Source organism: Coffea eugenioides, chromosome 10 (genome assembly GCF_003713205.1).
Source record: "Coffea eugenioides isolate CCC68of chromosome 10, Ceug_1.0, whole genome shotgun sequence".
Classification (NCBI taxonomy): Eukaryota; Viridiplantae; Streptophyta; class Magnoliopsida; order Gentianales; family Rubiaceae; genus Coffea; species Coffea eugenioides.
Window position 1 is genome coordinate 4,777,413 of NC_040044.1, and position 19,472 is coordinate 4,796,884.

A 19,472-nucleotide genomic window follows, 5' to 3' on the forward strand; every position below is an offset into this window, starting at 1 on the left:
GGACAAGGACATTGTTGCCCGTTCAGCGAGTCGGGGGAATGACAGAAACGGTGACCTTGGTAGCCAAGCAAAGGCAGAACTACTCTTGAGATGAAGTTGACCGTCTCCTTTGATATCTAATGTAATGATCCCTCGGCCGTTTTCCGCAATATACGATTAAGCGATCCATGTTCTGAGTTTTAAAGGGGGCAGGCATTCAACAGAAAGAATTAGACCAAATTTACTGCCTGCGGCAAAAGCAAACTTGGGTTGTCATCCTTCGCATTCGTATTATGCTATTTGGAGCATAAACCTACATTTGCTGCTCACAACGTGCAAATATAAATACGAATTCTTGGAAAATTGATTCCTATCGCTCATCACCGTATAAGCTTTTATGATCACTATTGCTTGATTTTAAGGTCAGCACAATATTCTGTTTCAACCTGAGACTTTGGAAGCTCTGTAGGCAGCTTCCACCGGTTGGAAGACTAGCTTGACAACATGAAAGGAAACTCAAAAGAAGGCCCCACGAAAGCAGATAAAATTGTACATGTGAAATTGTACATGTGAAAAACAAAACCTTCACCGAAAGCATAGTGGTGTTCAATTAGGAGGGTATACAGCAGCCAATCAGGTGCCCCCCCCCAAAATGACAATTTAACCTTCAAACTTGACATAGAGCTTACCTTAGTGCAAGAAACACCATGTATTTTTAATTTTACCCACACCTGAAAGACTTGGTCTTGTATTTGCACTAGAAATTTACAGTGTCTGAAGGATAAGCGTGCTGGAAGAATGTCGAGACAACATAAAACATTTTTAAACCCATTATGAAGCTTATGGTCCTTCCTGCACAGTAAATATTTCCTCAAAAAAAAAAAAAAAAGAGTACAACACGCTAGTTCATTCATAAGCAAGTGTCAGTCTACTGTGTCCTCATCCTACTATTTTCAGCAGCCCTCACTTGGAAGAAGTATGGATGAGCCTGAAACATCAAAAAGCACGTGTCACAAATCAAAGCCAAGTAAGGCACAAAAAGGGATAACAAAGGCTTGCATATCAAGGTAGCTGGATAGAAAAGCTATATTGCTAAAAGTAGAAAGATTAGTATCTCTTTAAGTTTACTTGAACGCTGGACTCCAAAACATTCAAGACTTGGAAAATCAAAAAATTCTGACCTAAAAAGGTTTGCAATAAAATTTGCCTAAAGTCAAAAGTGCTAAAAAAAACTTAAACCAATGCAAGGCTAAATAAAATGGCAGATCCACAACAGGAACAGGAAAGTGCAATTTTGGACCCAAATCAAATACTCCTCGAGTAACTACATATAACATCGAGGACAAATTACTCAAAACAGCAAACCTTGATCACATCAAATATAACTTCCAACAGGTTCTGGAGAATCCAATTCAAAGTAGACTGGATCCTAAATATGAGTAATACTAGATTAATCCTCAGCAACAGAGTAACAAAAATTATGGATATTGAAGAGCATCCAGAATTACCATTGCTTCTTTTGCTGTAAGCCTATCTTGATGATCATAACGAAGAAGCTTGTCAAGAAAATCAATGGCCTGACCAGTCCATAAAAACAACCAAGAGAGTATCCAATGCTCACGTCAGAGCAAGTAGTAGTCAAAAGGCAAAATTAATTTAACACAGTATATTCATCACCTCAGGGGAAACTAGATGCTGATTGTCAGCATTAATAAACCTGGACCAGGGCTTCCTGCTGTGCCTGTGGTAAAAAAATAAAGACATAGAAACTACACATTAAATTTAAAAGTTCATTGACAGGCCAGTAAGGCATGGGTTTGACAAATGAAATTTTCTCATAAGTGAACTTTCAATTATGATTAATTAAAAGTACCTTCCAATAAGAGTATCAAACTGCGGATCCAATTCTAAATGATATTTGGTCAAATAAGCATTCAGCTCATCCGTACCAAGAACCTATAACATGATAACATCACAGATAAGCACTTAATCTTTGTCTAGAGCTCCAGGTGCTGTGTGACTACATGCCAGACAACAAGAACCTGGAAACTAAGACAACGCCTAGGTCAAGGATTTTAATTATGGATCAGCAATTCTATGTGTGGACTTGGAATGAATGATGAAGAATTATAGACTTTGCAATCACTTGTATATGGTGAGACCTAAAAATATCTGAACTAATTAGAGAATTGGTTTTGGCATCATGCCAAAAACACACAGTTGAACTCAAAAAATGCCATCAACTGTCCTCTATAATGTCTTTCAGTATAAAGCCATTCTCTCCCTAAAACTTGCAAGCCAATTTCTGCCTCATCTCAAGATACAACCTCATCACACCAGAAACAAGGGAATGAACCAAGTAAGCGAAACACAAGTACCCTAACAAGTTGAGGTTCTGAAACATATGACCTATTTTGTGAGAAGACAATGACAGCTATACTGCTTCAAAACACTGACAGACAAAAAGGAACCAATATTTCTGGTTATCTTCGCCGTCTCACTTTTTCTCTGTGTTTGTGTCTGAGGATGATTGGATATGAGGTGATGTGCCTCTAAGGAGCCAATATTAAACAAGTGCAGGTGACAAGATAGTGCTTCAAAAAATACCTTGGCAATTTTCACAAGCTGATCGTGGTTATCATGACCATAAAAGAACGGCTCCTTCCGAAAGATCTGCAGGTTGACTTTAAAAATTTTTAAGGCCACATAGGAACAAAATAAAGGCAAACAAGCAGGAGAATAAGCACAAAAAGCTTACCATCCCAGCAAACATACAACCCAGGCTCCAGATATCCAAAGAATAGTCATAGTCTTGCAAATCCACAAGTAGTTCTGGTCCCTTAAAGTACCTGAAAAAGAATTATACAGAAAATTAAAAAAGCAGGACTCAATATATAAGCTCAAGAGCAATCTCTCAGATCAATATATAGTCAGCATAAAGTCAGTGGAGAGACCTAGCAACGATGGGTTCTAAGATGAAGTCAGAAAAACAGACCTTGAAGCCACTCTGATATTGTATTCTTTGCCAGGATGGTAGAATTCAGCAAGACCCCAATCGATCAGTCGAAGTTTCCTTAGATCATGATCAATCATAACATTGTGAGGCTTGACATCCCGATGCATTATTCCCTGTGAGTGGCAATAATCTAATGCCTACAATTAAGAAAAAGGCAACGCTATTAACCTTGCTGTATGGATGGAACCTCCAAATATTGCCTACTTTGACCACGATGATCATGAGGCATTCACTCAGAAATGCAAGAAAGAGTACCCTCAACAGCATCTCAATATAGACAATAGGCTATGCACACGAAAGAGTACAAGCAACTGAGAAGGTAAGAAAGAAACAAAGTGATTCAACAGTTGATAAGCATGTTCTGCTTGTCTTTACCAAATTCTGATTAAAAAAAATTGAAAAGATCACCAAACTTCTTTTTACAACATTGATCTGCTATCTTCAATTTACTGTGCATGGTCCCCGGCCACCAAGACTATGTAACTGCAACATAAGACCATTTGCCAGCTTCATTTCATACTTTTATATGCATGACCAATGTACTCATTTACCATAGAATGTCTTAAAGATACCCAATAGCTGGGAGGGAAAATGTTCTGTTGTCAGGTTCCAAGTCCAAAATTATTGACCAAGCTCAGGAAACAGCTGAACTCAAATGCACCAATGAGAAAGCCAAACAAGTTTGGCTTTCAACTTGCTCGGACACTGTAATGTACTCATGTTGGTGAGGATTCAGTAAGATGAGAGAGGCGCTTCCATGCATTCTCAAAACAATTTGCATGTAAAGAAATGATAGGATGGATATCTGTTGCATAAACTGTAAAAAGCAGAAAGCATCCAGAAAATCTAGACGTAATGCAGAAATCTGAAACTAGATGCAACACAAGCAGAACTTCCTGATATCTTTCAGCATTCACAAAAGTGACATCATAAACGTCCAAAATTTATATGAAGGAAAACACCCATTGCCTGAAAAACTAATTAAAGAATGTTACGAAGCAAGAGGAACAAAATGTGGGTGCGAATTTGTAAATCCAAGAATTTCAGTAAAAATCCAAAAGGTTACATGAAGGAAAATACCCATTCCCGGGAAAACTAATTACAGAATTTTACGAAGCAAAAGGAACAAAATGTGGGTGCAAATTTGTAAATCCAAGAATTTCAGTAAGATAAAATGAAGCACCAACCTTGAGAAGCTCATATATGTAATAACGTATGTCATAATCTGTCAGCGTTGGGTACAAGACTTTAAAATCGGTGCTGTTCACGTACTCAAAAATCAAACTGGGTGTTTTCGAGTGCTGATCTCTGACTATGTCAAGCAACTTTACAACATTGGGACCACCACATAGATTTTGGAGTATCTGGATCTCCCTCTTGATCTGCACATGTGAAACAATTAAATATAGTAAAGAAGAAAGTAGAAAAATTGATTGAGATGACAAGCTAATTAGAAAATGAAGGGAAAATTCGCAGAAACAGCATATATATGTGAAGCAGGAGCACCATTTTCAGATGAAGACATTTCTATTCTGTATCCATATGCACTTGAAACATTTTCATGAGTAAGATACATGGGCAAACATAGCCACTTCAATGGAAATTCCTCATGTTCAAGTCTTGCAAACAAAAAGATGGGACACCTTTTTACCAGGAAGAACCAAGAAAACTCATTTACTGGACCTTTTTCACTCTGCTGAAAGGCTAGGTTTATCAGACCAGATAAATACTGAAACATCACAAAGTTAAATTACATTCTGAGCACAGATCGGTAGTCCCTAATACATTCGAATCTGTACAAACAAGTTCATACCATGATTGTGCTCCCTCTATCCCATATGTGCGCGCGCACGTGTATACACATGTGGCTGTAGTTATTGCAATTAACATTACTTATTCCAACTTGGCATCCATCAGGTTACAAGAATTACCTTTTTCTTTTTCACCGGTTTAAGGATTTTGATGATGCATCTTTCATTGTTTGTAACATTTATACCTTCAAAAACCTCACTGTATTTTCCCCTTCCTACTTTCCGGACAACCTCGTAGTCATCTTGGTCACTGGAAACAAAACAAACAAAAAAGAAAACAAAGACATCATACCTTAAGAAACATGCTTACACAACGTTTAAACGAAAGAAACGTTTCTTAAATTGGAGAGAATGACAGAAAATTTTCTTTCATTTGTTCATTTTCTCCATCATCCAGCTTTAACTTCTATTCAATTTTTCCTCTTCTGGTGGCATAGAGGGTGAGAATACATATGAAGCACAGAAGAAAATTGGCACACGAGTCAAAAACTAGATTCCTGTTAGGTTCTCGGCAACAATTTTCACAACGCCTGCATTCAATTATCCTCCCTCCCATCCTCTTGTAAAAATAAAACTGTTTTCTTCCTCCCTAGAATGTACAAAGTATTGATACAAGCGACGAACATGAGGCCTGGCCAGTCTATACATGACCACCAATATAAGTCCCCTAATTTCTAAGAACGCAAATGCAACAATCTCAAAACAGACCATATGATGACGACAACGGACTCTTACCACAGCCACCATACATAGTTTACCCTATCATCTTAAAAATAAGTTCTATAGCACAAAACTCCAAGGTATTTCTATAGTCAAATACAGATTGCATAAAAGATCCCCTACAGACCTAATCCAAGTGTATTGAACCCAAGGATTGAGTGCAATCTGAAATTTAAGTCGACACTCCGACAAAAATATGAGCAAGAATGGGATATTTCTAAAAAGGTTTTTCTTCAATAAATTTCAGACACAGTATACACTCAAAATTAGGCGCAGGTATGCATAATTTGAACAGTAATGTAGCCAATAACTGAACTCCGCAACAAAAATCTAATCATACCTGGTTACATAATTGTTCCACCAATTTCATAAAAGTTGGATTATTTGCGGATAAAATGTGGTTACAAAATAAGTTAAACATTGAAAAGTTAACTACAAAAAGTTAGCCAATTATTCCGCCAAGTTAATCCAAAAAACAGTTATATAAAACCTAGATATCCACTAATACGATATGAAATACACAAGTAAAAGAAGAAATAGGCTAATTAGAGCTAACTATCTAGATTAAGCGGGATTTACCCCCACTGGACGGTGAGAGCTTCGTAGTTCCAATAATCTTGAGGACGGTGGACATTGATGTCTGCGTATACTCGAGCTCGAGACATGGCTCTGACGAAATTTGGAATTTCAAGCTAGGATTGAAGCTCCGACGATTGAATCCGACGAAATTTCACCTGATCTTTTCTCTGTTTCCGCTGTCCATCGTCATTCGTCAGCTATGAGCCTATGCCATATTGGATGGGTCCTCATGGTTTTGGGTTAAAACGAGAAGGAGACCGAACCCTTTCGGCAAATTCAGCTTGAGGCACTTATATCAAGCCTGTTGGGGAATTTCTGAGTCGGGTCGGCTTCAAACTGGAGTTCAAATTAAAAATTACTCTACCCGGACCATGTATTATAAAATAAATTTCATAAAAACTCCCGACGACGTGTAGGTGCACTTCTCGAAATAAACATAAAAATAAGTTTAGACACGGGATTGAGCAAGATATTTCATATTAATAAGTATAAAATTTCTTTTAAATTGAATATACACTTGAGATTGTATTCGAGCTTTATTTATAAGTTTTTTTTTAACTCGAAGTTATTAAATTATTTAAATTACTTGAACTTGATATCATTTTTTTTCTCGGAAACGATAGATGATATTTCATAAATAATTGAAATGTACAATATTTGAGCAACGGCTCAAGCAGCTTTACAAAGTGTATCATGACATTTAAGGAGAGCCAAAAAATCTCTCCCCATCCATAAGTATGTTTAGAGCATGATGGCTAATTTGATTACATAGAGTCATATTACTATCATTCCTAGCTTCAAAAGAGCACACTTGAAACAGATTAGCTAAAGCATGTATGTCTTCAATCATCAAAGTGGCAGTGTTTGGATTGTCTCCTTTCCCATCTCTTAGCAAGGCAATAAGTTAGCTTGTTAGCATTGGTGACTTTGATTCTTTGCCAACTTTGTTGTCTTGCTTTCATTAGCTTGGATTGTCTCCTTTCCCATCTCTTAGCAAGGCAATAAGTTAGCTTGTTAGCATTTGATTCTTTGCCAACTTTGTTGTCTTGCTTTCATTAGCGCCAACCTTACTGCTACAGCTTCATCTTGAATATCCCTTTGCGAGCTTCTATCCACTAAAGTCCATTCAGCTCTGATCCTCCCTCCAGATTGCTTGGCGACTATGCCAATTCCCAGTTTATGGCCCACTGCTGATTTCTTGGTGAAGTTCCATCAGCTCTCGTTATCATGCTAAATATAATTTTCATTATTTGAATACTTACATATCTAAATTAGATAACGAGTGTCTGAGTCCAATTGAATCCATCAATTTCGAGTCGTGTCTAACCCGATCTCAATTATACATGGTGCTTGTTTTCTTAAGCAATAAAATTAAAAGTTAGCGTAATAAACACAAATACTTGAGTTAATTGTAATTTAGATGCTTACTCATTTTGCTCCCGCAATAATCTTATCGCTTTAGCTGTTGGCAAAAGAGATTATTACTTTCATTTTCCTTCTTTGGACTTTTCTAGGGAGAAATTTTGGTCTTTCTAATTCTCTATTTTGGTCAGAAATCATTTGGGCCTATTTGGTCCAAGGTTTTAAACAAAACCTACACACACACACAATTGAAAACTGTGACAAGAGAGCTCTGAGATCTCTGAAGACATTGATTTAAACAACTGTAATATCGCATATAACAGTCAGCTGCTACACCCCTTTTCGGATAATCCCAACTCATTTGTCATTAGCATCACTCCCGGACTCTCTCATACAATCGGTACATAAGCGTTGATTTTGACATCTGAGGCTCCCTTTCTAGAACAGCAATCACATCCTTGACTGAAATAGTGCGAGCCACCTTGGGTTGTGCCACTACAACTTGATTTCTTCCTACTTTTCTAACTGCACCTGCAGAGAAAAGCAAGTTTAACCAAAAAAAAAAAAGGATCCCACAACAAAGCAGACTGTGCCACATGAACAATGCACGATTAGATTATGCTAGGACTCCAATAAAATGTCAGCCAACATTATGTAATATCACCAATAGCTGGGTATAACAGTTGGAAAGAAAATCTTGTCGAACATTTCAAAGCAGCAGTGAGCCGTTTAAACACAAGCATTTTGCAGTAATGCAGCCATAGGCATGTTTTCATAGACAATGAATATACCAGTAACAGGAAGAAAGCCAATTCTGTACCATCAAGCAATCACCATCGGCAAAAGTATGAAGACTAGTAACACAAAACACTATGATGCTCAAAATTCTTGGGACATATCAGCACTAACTGATACATTTGAGCTCATACTAGAGTATATAACAGTGAACACTTGCTGAGCATCCGGGGGATTGGTTATTGGGGGTAGGGTGGGGAAGGGGGAAGACGTATTAAAATGTCAACTCTTTTACATAAACTTTTCACAGTGCTTAACTCAACAGGCCCTGTTACCAGGATTTTGCCCAGAAAAACAAAGGAAAAGAAGCTGCTCACTAGCAACTTACCTAGCACTTTATCTGATAGTAGAAGTTTTTGTTACATTTCAGAATGCACTGCATTAAGTGGTTGAGTTATTAAAATATCATACACATCATATGCTTCCGTCAGTTCCTTCCTTTCGAATATCTACATTACTGACACCATCAATTGACAACAAACCATAGTGCTAGTGTTACAAAATAGCAACTGTTAAAACCCAATTAGCAAAGTTTTATCCACTACCATGCTTGCACAATTTCATTCATATCTGATAATCTTGAACAGCAACAGCAACATGCCACTAATATAGCAAGCTCAGACATATCCAAGATCAGCTCTATACTAAGCAAGGTTAAGAAGAAAGCTGTTCACAGCTTAAACATGCAGCAAAGACTTTTGAGGCTCAGTAGATCTTCATATCATCCTTGAAAATGCTCTGAAAGCGAAAAGAAAATGTAAATATACCAGGAGTGGAATTAGCAGCAGATTGGCCCCTTTTCTCCACTTCTTGATTGTCCCTTGAACTTCTTCCTGATGACGGCTTTCTGCCTGTATCTTTTCCAGGCTGTGAACCAGATGCTGCATCAATTCCTCCTTCACGTTTCTGCCTGGCTTGCTCAGCCATCAGTTGCCACTTTGACAGCATGTCGTCTCCTCCAACAGCAGCTCGGGCAGCAACATTTGCAGCCGTTGTCCTCATCTTGTCATCTTCTTCCTTGTTTGCCTGCAAGTGTACAGAGTTTGTATAGTATCTGGCATAAAGCATTGAGTAGACGATAGCTAGAGATGAATAAGCCTAGGTACCTTTACCGGTTTTACACGACCTTCATCCTTCTCCTTCTCACCATCAACCCCAGGATTACTCTCAGGCTGCGATACAGACATATCAAAAGTAACAACGCTTTTGAACTGTCAAAAAGCATAGAATAGTCAACTGATGGCAAAGACAAGAATTACTCACTTCATTCAGCTTTTGTTGTTTCTCTACTTCAGCTTGTTTCTTCTCCCATTCTTCCCGAGCTTTTCGGTTAATCAACATGATTTGTTGGTGAACATCCGAGGTCACAACAGTTTTGTGCCTAGACTTCTCTATATCCAAGCGCTATGAAAAATGCATCAAAGTCCATCAAAGGGTTTAGACGACTAGATTCCTTTTTCATTCAAACAATTCTTCACTGCTTTAAGAGCAATGAAAATAGCTAAAAGTAAAACTCACCTGCTTTGACAGTCTGATAAGATTACCTACCAGCCCACGCATTCTTTCTTCCACACACTGAAAGAAAAACCAGCAGAACAATAAAAGAAAATGCAACATAAAATTTAGAAGAAGGGGAAATACCTATACAATTTAGAATAAGGGGAAATAACTATCTTAAAATCTCACCAGAGACAAGCACCGCTCAACATCATTGCTGATACCCTTTAAACCACATTTTGCCACTGCCACAGATAGCCAAAAGATAAACCCAGATCAATCCTTTTAATTCTAATAACAGAGTTGTACAACAACAAATTCATATACCAAAAGCAAGAACAGGTTGTCAATAGAGTGAAGGATTTACAAATCTCTGCTAATTTCCGCTTAAGAGGGATTTTTTCCAAAATCAGCCGATCTTCTTCTTCTTGCACAACACGTCGAGATGCTTCTGAAACACGACTATCTTCCTTTGGACCAGAAAATAGTTGTTCTTCCTCTTCCTGTTTCATGCATTGAATTATCATGATACTGAGTTGAATACAATGCAGTGCAAATTGCCTGTCCTACATGCGTGAAACTGAATACATAGGGTTCTTGTCTTTCTCTTTTCTATCTTGTTTCTAGCAAAGGGATATGGGTCAGTACCCTGAGATTAACACCGCTGACAGCAGTCACATCATTGAGTTGTTCAATGCTTTGATCCAGAAAGGCACCAGATACTTTTTGCTTCTTACTGGAAGATGTGCCACAAATGTATGCAAGCAATCGTTATACATAAATACCAACATTAAGAAGGAAAAAGACAATTTGCCTCAGTAATTAAAAAATTCTCAAGTAATCATGTGTCCTAATCAGTCACATGACTCGTGTCAACCTTGATGGAGGTGGTGAGGAACCAAGGGCCTCCTGTGGCTTTTTTTGGCCGATCGAAGGTTTTTTAGCGGGAGCCTTTGAACTGGTTCCAATCCCCATGCTGGCAGAGGTAGAAGAATGCATCCTGGAATTTAACTGGTAAAAGGGGTAGGGGAAACCAAAAAAGGACAAGTTGTAAATAAATCATGCTGAGATCGACAAGATTCTGAGCTGGGCACCGACATAGGAAAGAAACTTTTACAGCTGGGAAGCAAAAGAGTTACATTTTCACTTTAGAAAATTTGTACTTTTGGAAAACCCAGAAGAGAGATCATAGTTAAATAAGAGGCAAACATAAAAGAATCACTTGACGAACAACAAGATTGTTAGTAAAGTCTGATGATAGCCCACATCCTCAGATAATATTACATATGACAAGTTTAGAGAAAAGTCCTCCACGCTCCCCACCAGAAAATTAAGGGAATCCACCGTGAACTGTTCTGCAAACAGTAACACGTGGAAAACAGGTGTCAAAGAAGGGGAATTTAAGCGCATCAGGGAAGGAAGAACCATGAAGATATTAATCAATGGAACTCATTCCTTTATTAACCAGAGTTGTTAATAAACTAACTACAAGGATACTCATAAGCTAAAAAAATTCTCCTAAAGCTGAATGCTACTTGATCAGGACTTCGACTCCTACCTGACAATCCTGCTATCATTCAGATTTTAATTACTTTCCCAAAATTTTTATCGTGATTATGGTTTTGTTTCCTACTTAAAAGTCCTATTATCATTATACTTTTGATTCCTAGTTGAAACACATAAATCTAGAAATCTTAACAATTAAGACTTCAATTAAGATCCTAATACATTTAAGGCCTGATATGAACTCAAGAAACATAACTACAGCAAAGTCAAAGCCAAAAAAAGGAAAAGACCAAAATACACTTGACTCCCAAACTTCAGATAAAGCATTCATAAGAAGTCCAGAAGCAGATTACCAATGGTTCGACCAAAACAGCAGTCTGACAAAGTTGCCAGATGTTGATCAAGCCATCTTAAGGACTTTTGAATTACCATGAGTAACTCTGGACCACAAAAAGCTCTTGCTTGCAAGTAATACCAAAAGCTTTTGTCTTAAGCTTCCAAAGGCATAATTTCTATTCAACTGCCTTATACTGCATCATAATATGCTAAAAGCTAAATCACCATACTACCCCAATTCACAGCAATTTGGTACAAAAATAAGCAAATTTTACTAGACACAGGAGTGGACTCCGAACCAAAAAAAAGTACCAAATCTTATTTATCGAGTTTCACACCGATGATGCAAACCAAGAATGCCTATCCCATAACTTGTGAAAACATAAAAATGGAATTGAAAGATGCTAATTGAAATCTAGATGAATTTGGGAAGTTCTCTTCAATTTCGAAATGTAGAGTATTGATATGCTAAAACCAGTGGCCATGTAAGACAAATACAAATAGAGATAAAATTAGGAAAGGCAAAGACAGATGCTAGAATCCAAATTCTTAACAGAATCACTACCACTACCAGCAAAAGTAGAACAAGCTAGCAGCCACAAAGATCAGAACAAAAAATACCGTATTATTAGGTTCCATCTGACTGGGCATTGATGACAACATGGGATTTGTTGGCACCGTGCTTGTGGGTGCCGAGAACCCCAATCTGGAGGACTGCATTTCAAAAGTTTCATCCTTTAAAGTTCCAGGAAGAGTGTTTCCTTGTTCAACATTTGTGGAAGGGAAGGATGACAACCCCTGTGTAGCTGAAAACTGGGATTTGTATTGTTCATTTGACTGATCAAGCGGTTCTGGTTTAACAAAGGTGGTAGAAGATGGAATCCCACTTTTCTGCTCTTTAGCAGATAATGATTGCCACTGAACTGAATTCTGGGGCAGCACTGGACTGTTGGTGGCGGGTGTGAGACTTCCACTTTGCAATCTTTTAGGGTCATTGAAAGAATTCTGCCCATCAAACTTCGTCACACTCACCATATTCATGCCCTGGGTTGTTGTTCCCAATTGAGTTGCATTCATGGTTTGATGAGCTGGAATAGGTCTCATTTGGGAGTCGTGGGGTAGTTGTTTGAGAGGTGTTGAAGTATTTGTATTCATTGTCGAATACGGGCGATGAATGCTCCCAGTATTCCCATATGTCGGAAAAGACGGATGTGAGAAGTGCATATGCTGTGAATGCTGCTTATTGATTCCTTGTGGTGGAAAAGCAGAGCGTTCCTTATCTTGATTAGCAGCCAAACTAGCAGTAGACATTTGGCTTAATGGGACTCCATGTGAATCTGGCAGTCGTTCAACCTCTCGTGGTTTCTGAGCATTGCTATCAGATACCTTATTGGTCGAGTCTGTTGTCATGGCGACTGCAGAAATGAAAAGAAGTCTAGTCAGTGGAAGAGATCTTGCACTTCTAATTGAATTGTGCTAATGCTTGAGATTAAGAGAATATTTTGGCACCAGTAGATGAGGTTGGCAAATTTTGCTGCTGAGTTGAAACCTGTGACTGTGATGGAACTTGACTTGGCACATTCTGTGTGTTTCGAGCAGCCTGATTTTCAAATTAGAAATTTAGCATAAATTAAACTAAACTGGGATTTTTTTTCTTCCATACAAGCGTTGGAGGAGGCAGGAAGTCATGGAAATTTATGTCTACTTAGTTACTTACTTGAGACTGCAATTTATAAACAGCCATCTTCAGCATCTGGTCTCCGACAATACTTCTCATGTGCCGGACAAAACCATCCTTAGAGATTTCATTTTTCTGAAAACAGAAACTCAACCTAAGGATGAAAATGCAAAGGATTTTAATTGATGCAAAAAAATGCAACATTTCAGAAAGGAACCGGACTCAGCAACTCACCCTTAATTTAAGGTAAAGAGTGTTTAGTTGCATTGCTCTATCCTTATCAAGTTGGGGCTGTATGACAGGTAGCAACAGAGCAAAAGGCACTTGTTTCCCACGATTCAATGCGTTGTTGGCCTGTTGATTACTTGTTCCTGGAGCCTTGGGCTGTTGATTGGTCATTGTTGACACCACAGCCTGTTGATTACTCATTGCTGAAAATGATGCCTGCTGATTATTTGCCTTCTGCAAGTTTACAAGCTGAGCATCATGATCTGGATTTTGTGTTCTCTCAGGCCCAGTGTTATGGACAACATTAGTATAAGCATCCTGCATATTAATTTCCTGAGAAATAGGAACCATCTTTTGCTCAGCTTGCGGAGGATGCAAATTGTCCTGGGATGGTTTATTTTGGACGGAAAAGATGTTCACCTCCTGCATGGTGTTATCTTGTTGTTTCTGATTCTCGTGGACCAATCCAGGTTGTTTCACATCCATTTCCGCTGATAATGGCTCACTTTTCTGTGAACCAAGAGGATCTTGCTGACTTAGAGAATTAGCATTGTCATCGTGATTCGAAGTTTGCCACTGGGGAAGAAACTGACTGGAAGCATGACTACTTCCTTGAGACAATGCATCTAGTATTCCAGTTAAATACATCAGTACTTATGCACTTTTAAAGACAAATTTCAAGCCAACCTCAGATGCAGATTTCTATAGTAAGAAGCAACAAACAGAATGTGTATGGTGTTCGACATGAGTTGATTCCATGATTCCTTATATACCACTCAGAATAAGAACTTAAACCAAATCTGCAATAACTCCAATGTAGAAAAGATTCAACACATGCATGCATTCATCTATAAAATGAGGACACATTTGAAAAATGTTGCTGTATGCCCATGCACCGCAAGAGGGTTTGTTTGGATATCGCATTTTTTGCCCAAAAAAAAATGATTGCATCACAAATACATATTTCAATCACCTTTTATATCTTCCCAACCACTTTTTTATGTCGCATATATCACATCACAAAAAAAAAATGCTACAGTCTCATTCCAAAAACTTTTTCCATGCAATCCCGTAACCAAAAGCACAAATATTCTTTTAGATGCTAAAGGAGAATATCACAAAATGGTTATTTACAGGACCCAAATCCTCAAATTCGGGGCATGAGAATTTCATTATTTTCAGTTAATCCTGCTCATAATTTTCTCATCTGAAACCAATCTCATGCTTCCAACATTTTCCTTTATCAATTAAGCTACGCAAGAATCTATAAACCCATGGAAATCAATTTTCTCCGGAACTCGTGCTGTTTAGATGACATTGCCATAAGACAGAAAAAATCAATTTATTACCCCAACTTAAACGGGAAAAAGAAACGAAATAACCGAAAAAATTCTGGCAAATATTAGGGAAGATAGAGAAAATTCATACTACTATCTGAATCAGAGGGCTGAGATGTGGAAATATCCCCTTCGATATCTCTATTCAGGGCAGCTGTGAAGGCCTCCACGTCGGCCCCAGAATGCATCGTCTCATCCTGCAAAACAATAAATTCACTCGTGAAAATTAAAATATTTCGAGGCTTTAACCTGAATAAACTAACTTAACGTGCTTCCATGGTCGTGAACCTCATCTTCTTCCAGGAGTTTCATGATTGAAGGGTCCATTGGGGATCAAAATTTAATTGCTTCGCCGTATTGAATATTATTGCAGGTGCTGAACTTCGAACAATGGACGATATTTGCTTAAATAGCCATAGAAGGAAAGGACTGAAAATCTTCAATTTTCTGGTTTGAAGTTCCGGAGAAATTTGTAAGAAAAGAAGCACTACTGTCAAGCAACTCGCTTTATCAGCCCGGATGGCTGGATCCTCCTCTCAGGTGTAGCGGTATTTATAGGGCCAAAAAAAAAAAATTAGTAATAATAATACTGTTAAAATACAAAAAAAAACCCCTATAGTTTGACATATGTACATTTAGTTCCCTGTAGTTTTTTTTTGGAAGGTAGTTTCGAAATCTACAATTTATCCTCTTTATGTTTGTAATTAAAGTGAAAATTGTTAGATTTTCTGTTAAATTTAATGGTGAAACTTGAATAGTCAAACTCTCCAATAAATTTATTATCCAAATTATAAATTCATCCTTCAATTTAAGATTAACATAATATTCTAAAAAATATGATTGCAAGTTATACTTTTAAACAATTTTGAGACAAAAAATAAATTTTTAACCGCTATGATATAAAAGCTTATACTCTATGCTATTGCCTTTTTTTTTTTTTTAAAAAAAAGATTATAAATAGCCCACAACAATGAATTAATACAGACTAGTAAGGACACCATAACTAATAACTTACATATAATGGGATGAATACTAACATCTAAATAAGAATGAATTTATATTTACATTTGGTCAGGCAGTACCATTGCTTGTTTACCGCCTTATTATATATAGTTCGATGAAGTAGCAAAATGCTAGGATTTGAGCTTTGTTTAAAATTGTTTTTAGCTGGACAAAAAAAAAAAAGGAAGAAGAGAATTCTTGTGCAAAATGCCTTTTATGATTGTCCAGTAAGTAATACACTACTTAGATTTGTTATCTTCGACGGTGAGGCCAAATAATTGCAAAACAACCCAATGGACCAACATATTTTTTCATACCTAAGTTGGGCTAGATATCATGCTATAATGCATAAAACTTCAAAGTTTAGTTGAAATTATTGGGCTTATGTTGTGGAAAGAGATTTGGGCCCAAAAGATTAATTGACATAAGCTACACCATCCTACTTATTTGGGCTCAAAAGGTTCTCGTACAGTACAACACCGTAGCGTGCTGCTAGCTCCTTTCCCGCCACGCATCACGCAACTTTTTCCCCCATCCATCCATCCGCGACTTGCCACGAGTTCCCCTCGGAGTCCACCATATAAATAAGCTCGGCTCTCGCTTACAATTTCTCCCTCTTTCCGAAATAATAAGGGTGTCTCTGTAAATCCATAACCAATCTCAGAAGAAACATCAAACATTCAAGAATTCAAGATGAGATTAGCTAATTCTGTAGTAAATCATTTTACCAAACGAACCTTTATCCAACACTCTCAACAACAGCGACAACGACAGCGTCGTTGCTTTTCTAAATTTCTGCCAGCCAAAAAAATCCCACAATGCCGAAGCACACCACAACCAAGTACTACCATTAGGGTTCCTTCTCAAACCCCTTGTCGAAATTCAGTGATATTTTTTTCGTTCCTTCACAAGTCATACTATTCATCATCATCTTCATCGGGGAATCGAAAGATGGGTTTTCTTTCTTGGTATTTGTCAATGCTGGATTCGCGGCCCATTCTTACAAAGAGCATATCTTGTTCTCTGATCTATGCAGCTGCTGACATTACTTCCCAGGTACTTGGAATTTTAATGTACTAATCAACTAGGGTGACTAGTTGAGTAAGCAGGGCATGTTTTAATGTATCGGTATGAAACGTGCACAACATTAATATCGTTTAGATTTGCTCAATTTTTTTTTGCTGAAGTTAGGTTTTCTTTGAAATTTTCTAGGCTAATAGCAAGTCATTTGTCCCGCACATCTTTACTGTGAAACTAATTTAACAAATGTTATAGAAAGAACTTTTATTCTCAATGAAAATCCTTGCTTATAAAAAAAAATCACAAATTTTAAAATTGGTTACAGCCGAGCCAGCAAATTGTCCCAATCAGTACAGACTATGATCGTTGAGGCTTTGCAGACATATACCCCTTATTGTGTAGATAAAGTTGAGCAAAGTGTCTATGGTTGATGGGTTGCTGTTCTTTCTTCCTTTAACTGCCAGATGATTACAATGCCACCTTCAGGTTCACTGGATTTAGTAAGGACATCAAGGATGGCTGGGTATGGGCTGGTTATACTAGGTCCTGCACAGCATATATGGTTTAACTTTATAGCTTGGTGTCTTCCCAAACGGGATCTCATCACGACACTGAAGAAGCTCGTAATCGGCCAGCTTGTCTTTGGACCTTTCGTTACTTCTGTTTTCTATTCATTTAATGCAGCCATGCAAGGTACTGGTTTATTTCCCTTTTTCTTTGGAAAGTATTTATTGGATCTATAATTGCTGTGGATTCAGCATAGTTCATGGTTGGAGCCTGGCACGCTGATTTTTTCCTTCCAAATATGTTGGAAAGTATAAAAATGAAAAAAGGTGATGTCTTCTGCAGTACAAATATTCTTTCTACAATAATTCCGTACCATGCTGCAACTAAACTTCTATATGTGGCAATTTAAGTGTTTTCACTGATTAATTGTGATTTTGCATTAGGTGGTTATGCATCTCTGTGTTTTACGCTAATCCTAGCTTTTTGCTTCAGCATAAACAAGTCTTCTTTTGTTTCATTTTGATTGAAATTGTTGAGTAATTGGTAATCGTATAACGTTTAGGTGAAACTGCGAGTGAGATTACTGCCAGATTGAAGCGAGACGTGCTCCCAACATTGTTGAATGGCCTTATGTTCTGGCCATTATGTGATTTCTTCACATACAAAATTATTCCAGTCCATTTACAGGTTCTGCTCTTTCTTAATCTGGACATGTTTGGGATGGAACATTTTGGTTCCTTTGTTTATGTAGCTTGGATGCTGGATAGATTTCTCATCCTAGTTTTTTAATATCTGAAATGGTGATGGTTTATCATTTGTATATTTGCTGCAGCCATTGATGAACAGCTCCTTTTCATACATCTGGACTATATATTTGACCTACATGGCAAGCTTGCAGAGGGCAGTTGCTAATTAGTTCTCCCCTCTTTTGCTTTAGCTGGCTGTATTCCATGAGCGGAAGAACAACTGTAACTCATTTGATAGATCACCCTTCATGTTTGAAAGATCAGCATACATCAAATTACAATTCCATAGGCTGCAGGCAAGTATGCAACAGAACTGAGGATCTAGGGGGCTTGTGAATGTGTCTCTAGATATTTCCCTACTATTTTGACTTTGACTTTTTTATTTTCTTGTTTTCCTTTTCTGGTTTAGTAACTTCTACGCAATGGTTTTATCTGCACTTTTTTTTTGTTCTCAGATGTTTGGAAATATATTACCTTTTTGTCATACCCGCGGGAAAGAAGTTCCTATAGGCGTTCTTTATCTGTCTGCCTCAGAAATTTTTTTTTTTGAGCGCGTCTGCCTCAGAATCAATTAATTTTCTATTTCTTGACATGGTTAGTTAATTTTTTTGATAAATCTACTTATCTGCTGACGCATCTCCTCAATAGCCAGGAGCTGGAGAACATATTTCCTTTTATTCTGTTGGTCTTTTGGGGTACCAACTACTTGAAAGATATTAATTCAAATTTTGGTGGAAGAAATGGAAAACGAGATCATTAAGATGATCCATTTAGGCAACCCTTAAAGTTTGAAGGGATGGTCAATTAGAAATGTACATGGCAAGTCTACCAATTGCAGTTGTGGTTCCATTCAGCAGTGATGTCTCATGTCCATTTTTCGTTCATAGTTTCCCAAGTTGATGGAAAGAGCAAAAAACACAGAGTGCGCTGTCTCCAGCACAATTTCTTCTATCTTTGCAGATTTGCTTCTAGTTCCACATAATGTCATAGTTTTGGGAATCAATGGTGGTGTACTTCATCTATAATAGTGTTTCAGGAAGCTGTGTTTCAGCTGGATTACTGGTGATGATCCTTTCAAGTTCGAGTCTTGGTTTTAGTATGTGACATTATATCCAACCCTTGCTTTTGCTAGCCAGCAAATGCTGCATAATCAGAGATATGAAACATTTCCTGGCTGTAATCGGAAACCAGGTGGATTCAATTAGAAAATATATACTCATCACAGAATTTGTTATGGAAAATTTTGCTCTTCGTGTCCCTTCCTTCCTTTTTTTTTATTTTTTAATTATCTTATGGTTAGTGGAAGGGTTCGAATCCAATACCTCCTACTTACACTCTCCTCCTCCGAACCAT

At 37.6% G+C, this 19,472-nt stretch overlaps 3 protein-coding genes across 6 annotated transcripts; 1 reads left to right on the forward strand and 2 right to left on the reverse strand.

Annotated features, from left to right (window-relative positions):
• Positions 1 to 664: 664 nt before the first annotated feature.
• Positions 665 to 6,403, reverse strand: LOC113748708 (casein kinase II subunit alpha-2-like). The gene is made up of 10 exons (XM_027292246.1): positions 6,106 to 6,403; positions 4,927 to 5,056; positions 4,183 to 4,377; positions 2,975 to 3,132; positions 2,738 to 2,828; positions 2,587 to 2,652; positions 1,853 to 1,935; positions 1,657 to 1,720; positions 1,488 to 1,556; positions 665 to 967 (listed from the first exon to the last, which is right to left on the reverse strand). The coding sequence occupies exons 1-10, from the start codon at positions 6,189 to 6,191 to the stop codon at positions 908 to 910; spliced, it is 1,002 nt and encodes a 333-aa protein (XP_027148047.1). The 5' UTR covers positions 6,192 to 6,403; the 3' UTR covers positions 665 to 907.
• A 1,336-nt stretch (positions 6,404 to 7,739) lies between these two features.
• LOC113749688 (transcription initiation factor TFIID subunit 4b) lies at positions 7,740 to 15,347 on the reverse strand. 4 transcript variants are annotated; one of them, XM_027293514.1, is made up of 16 exons: positions 15,133 to 15,347; positions 14,936 to 15,041; positions 13,928 to 14,133; positions 13,514 to 13,741; positions 13,319 to 13,414; positions 13,111 to 13,201; positions 12,223 to 13,016; positions 10,637 to 10,770; positions 10,408 to 10,495; positions 10,127 to 10,262; positions 9,949 to 10,004; positions 9,781 to 9,837; positions 9,526 to 9,666; positions 9,369 to 9,434; positions 9,030 to 9,288; positions 7,740 to 7,998 (listed from the first exon to the last, which is right to left on the reverse strand). In XM_027293514.1, the coding sequence occupies exons 1-16, from the start codon at positions 15,169 to 15,171 to the stop codon at positions 7,841 to 7,843; spliced, it is 2,655 nt and encodes an 884-aa protein (XP_027149315.1). In that variant the 5' UTR covers positions 15,172 to 15,347; the 3' UTR covers positions 7,740 to 7,840. The 4 variants fall into 4 exon arrangements, with proteins under 4 accessions (XP_027149315.1, XP_027149314.1, XP_027149313.1 ...); XM_027293513.1 differs by having other exon boundaries at positions 13,514 to 13,840; XM_027293512.1 differs by having other exon boundaries at positions 9,375 to 9,434; positions 13,514 to 14,133.
• Positions 15,348 to 16,474: 1,127 nt separating this feature from the next.
• On the forward strand, positions 16,475 to 18,639 carry LOC113750156 (protein SYM1-like). The gene is made up of 4 exons (XM_027294104.1): positions 16,475 to 16,902; positions 17,331 to 17,559; positions 17,936 to 18,060; positions 18,206 to 18,639. The coding sequence occupies exons 1-4, from the start codon at positions 16,540 to 16,542 to the stop codon at positions 18,287 to 18,289; spliced, it is 801 nt and encodes a 266-aa protein (XP_027149905.1). The 5' UTR covers positions 16,475 to 16,539; the 3' UTR covers positions 18,290 to 18,639.
• The last annotated feature ends 833 nt before the right edge of the window (positions 18,640 to 19,472 follow it).

What these genes read in the sequence shown, in the direction of transcription:
- LOC113749688 (XM_027293511.1), bottom strand. Translation starts at nt 15,171, where the DNA reads ATGGACCCTTCAATCATGAAACTCCTGGAAGAAGATGAG. An exon ending in GCCCTCTGATTCAGATAGTA is followed by an intron (nt 14,134 to 14,935) that starts GTATGAATTTTC and finishes CTGGAATACTAG; the next exon opens with ATGCATTGTCTCAAGGAAGT. An exon ending in CTCTTTACCTTAAATTAAGG is followed by an intron (nt 13,415 to 13,513) that starts GTGAGTTGCTGA and finishes TTCTGTTTTCAG; the next exon opens with AAAAATGAAATCTCTAAGGA.
- LOC113748708 (XM_027292246.1), bottom strand. Translation starts at nt 6,191, where the DNA reads ATGTCTCGAGCTCGAGTATACGCAGACATCAATGTCCACCGTCCTCAA. An exon ending in GTTGTATGTTTGCTGGGATG is followed by an intron (nt 2,653 to 2,737) that starts GTAAGCTTTTTG and finishes GTCAACCTGCAG; the next exon opens with ATCTTTCGGAAGGAGCCGTT. An exon ending in AGCATCTAGTTTCCCCTGAG is followed by an intron (nt 1,557 to 1,656) that starts GTGATGAATATA and finishes TGGACTGGTCAG; the next exon opens with GCCATTGATTTTCTTGACAA.
- LOC113750156 (XM_027294104.1), top strand. Translation starts at nt 16,540, where the DNA reads ATGAGATTAGCTAATTCTGTAGTAAATCATTTTACCAAACGAACCTTT. An exon ending in ATTTAATGCAGCCATGCAAG is followed by an intron (nt 17,560 to 17,935) that starts GTACTGGTTTAT and finishes TATAACGTTTAG; the next exon opens with GTGAAACTGCGAGTGAGATT. An exon ending in TTATTCCAGTCCATTTACAG is followed by an intron (nt 18,061 to 18,205) that starts GTTCTGCTCTTT and finishes TATTTGCTGCAG; the next exon opens with CCATTGATGAACAGCTCCTT.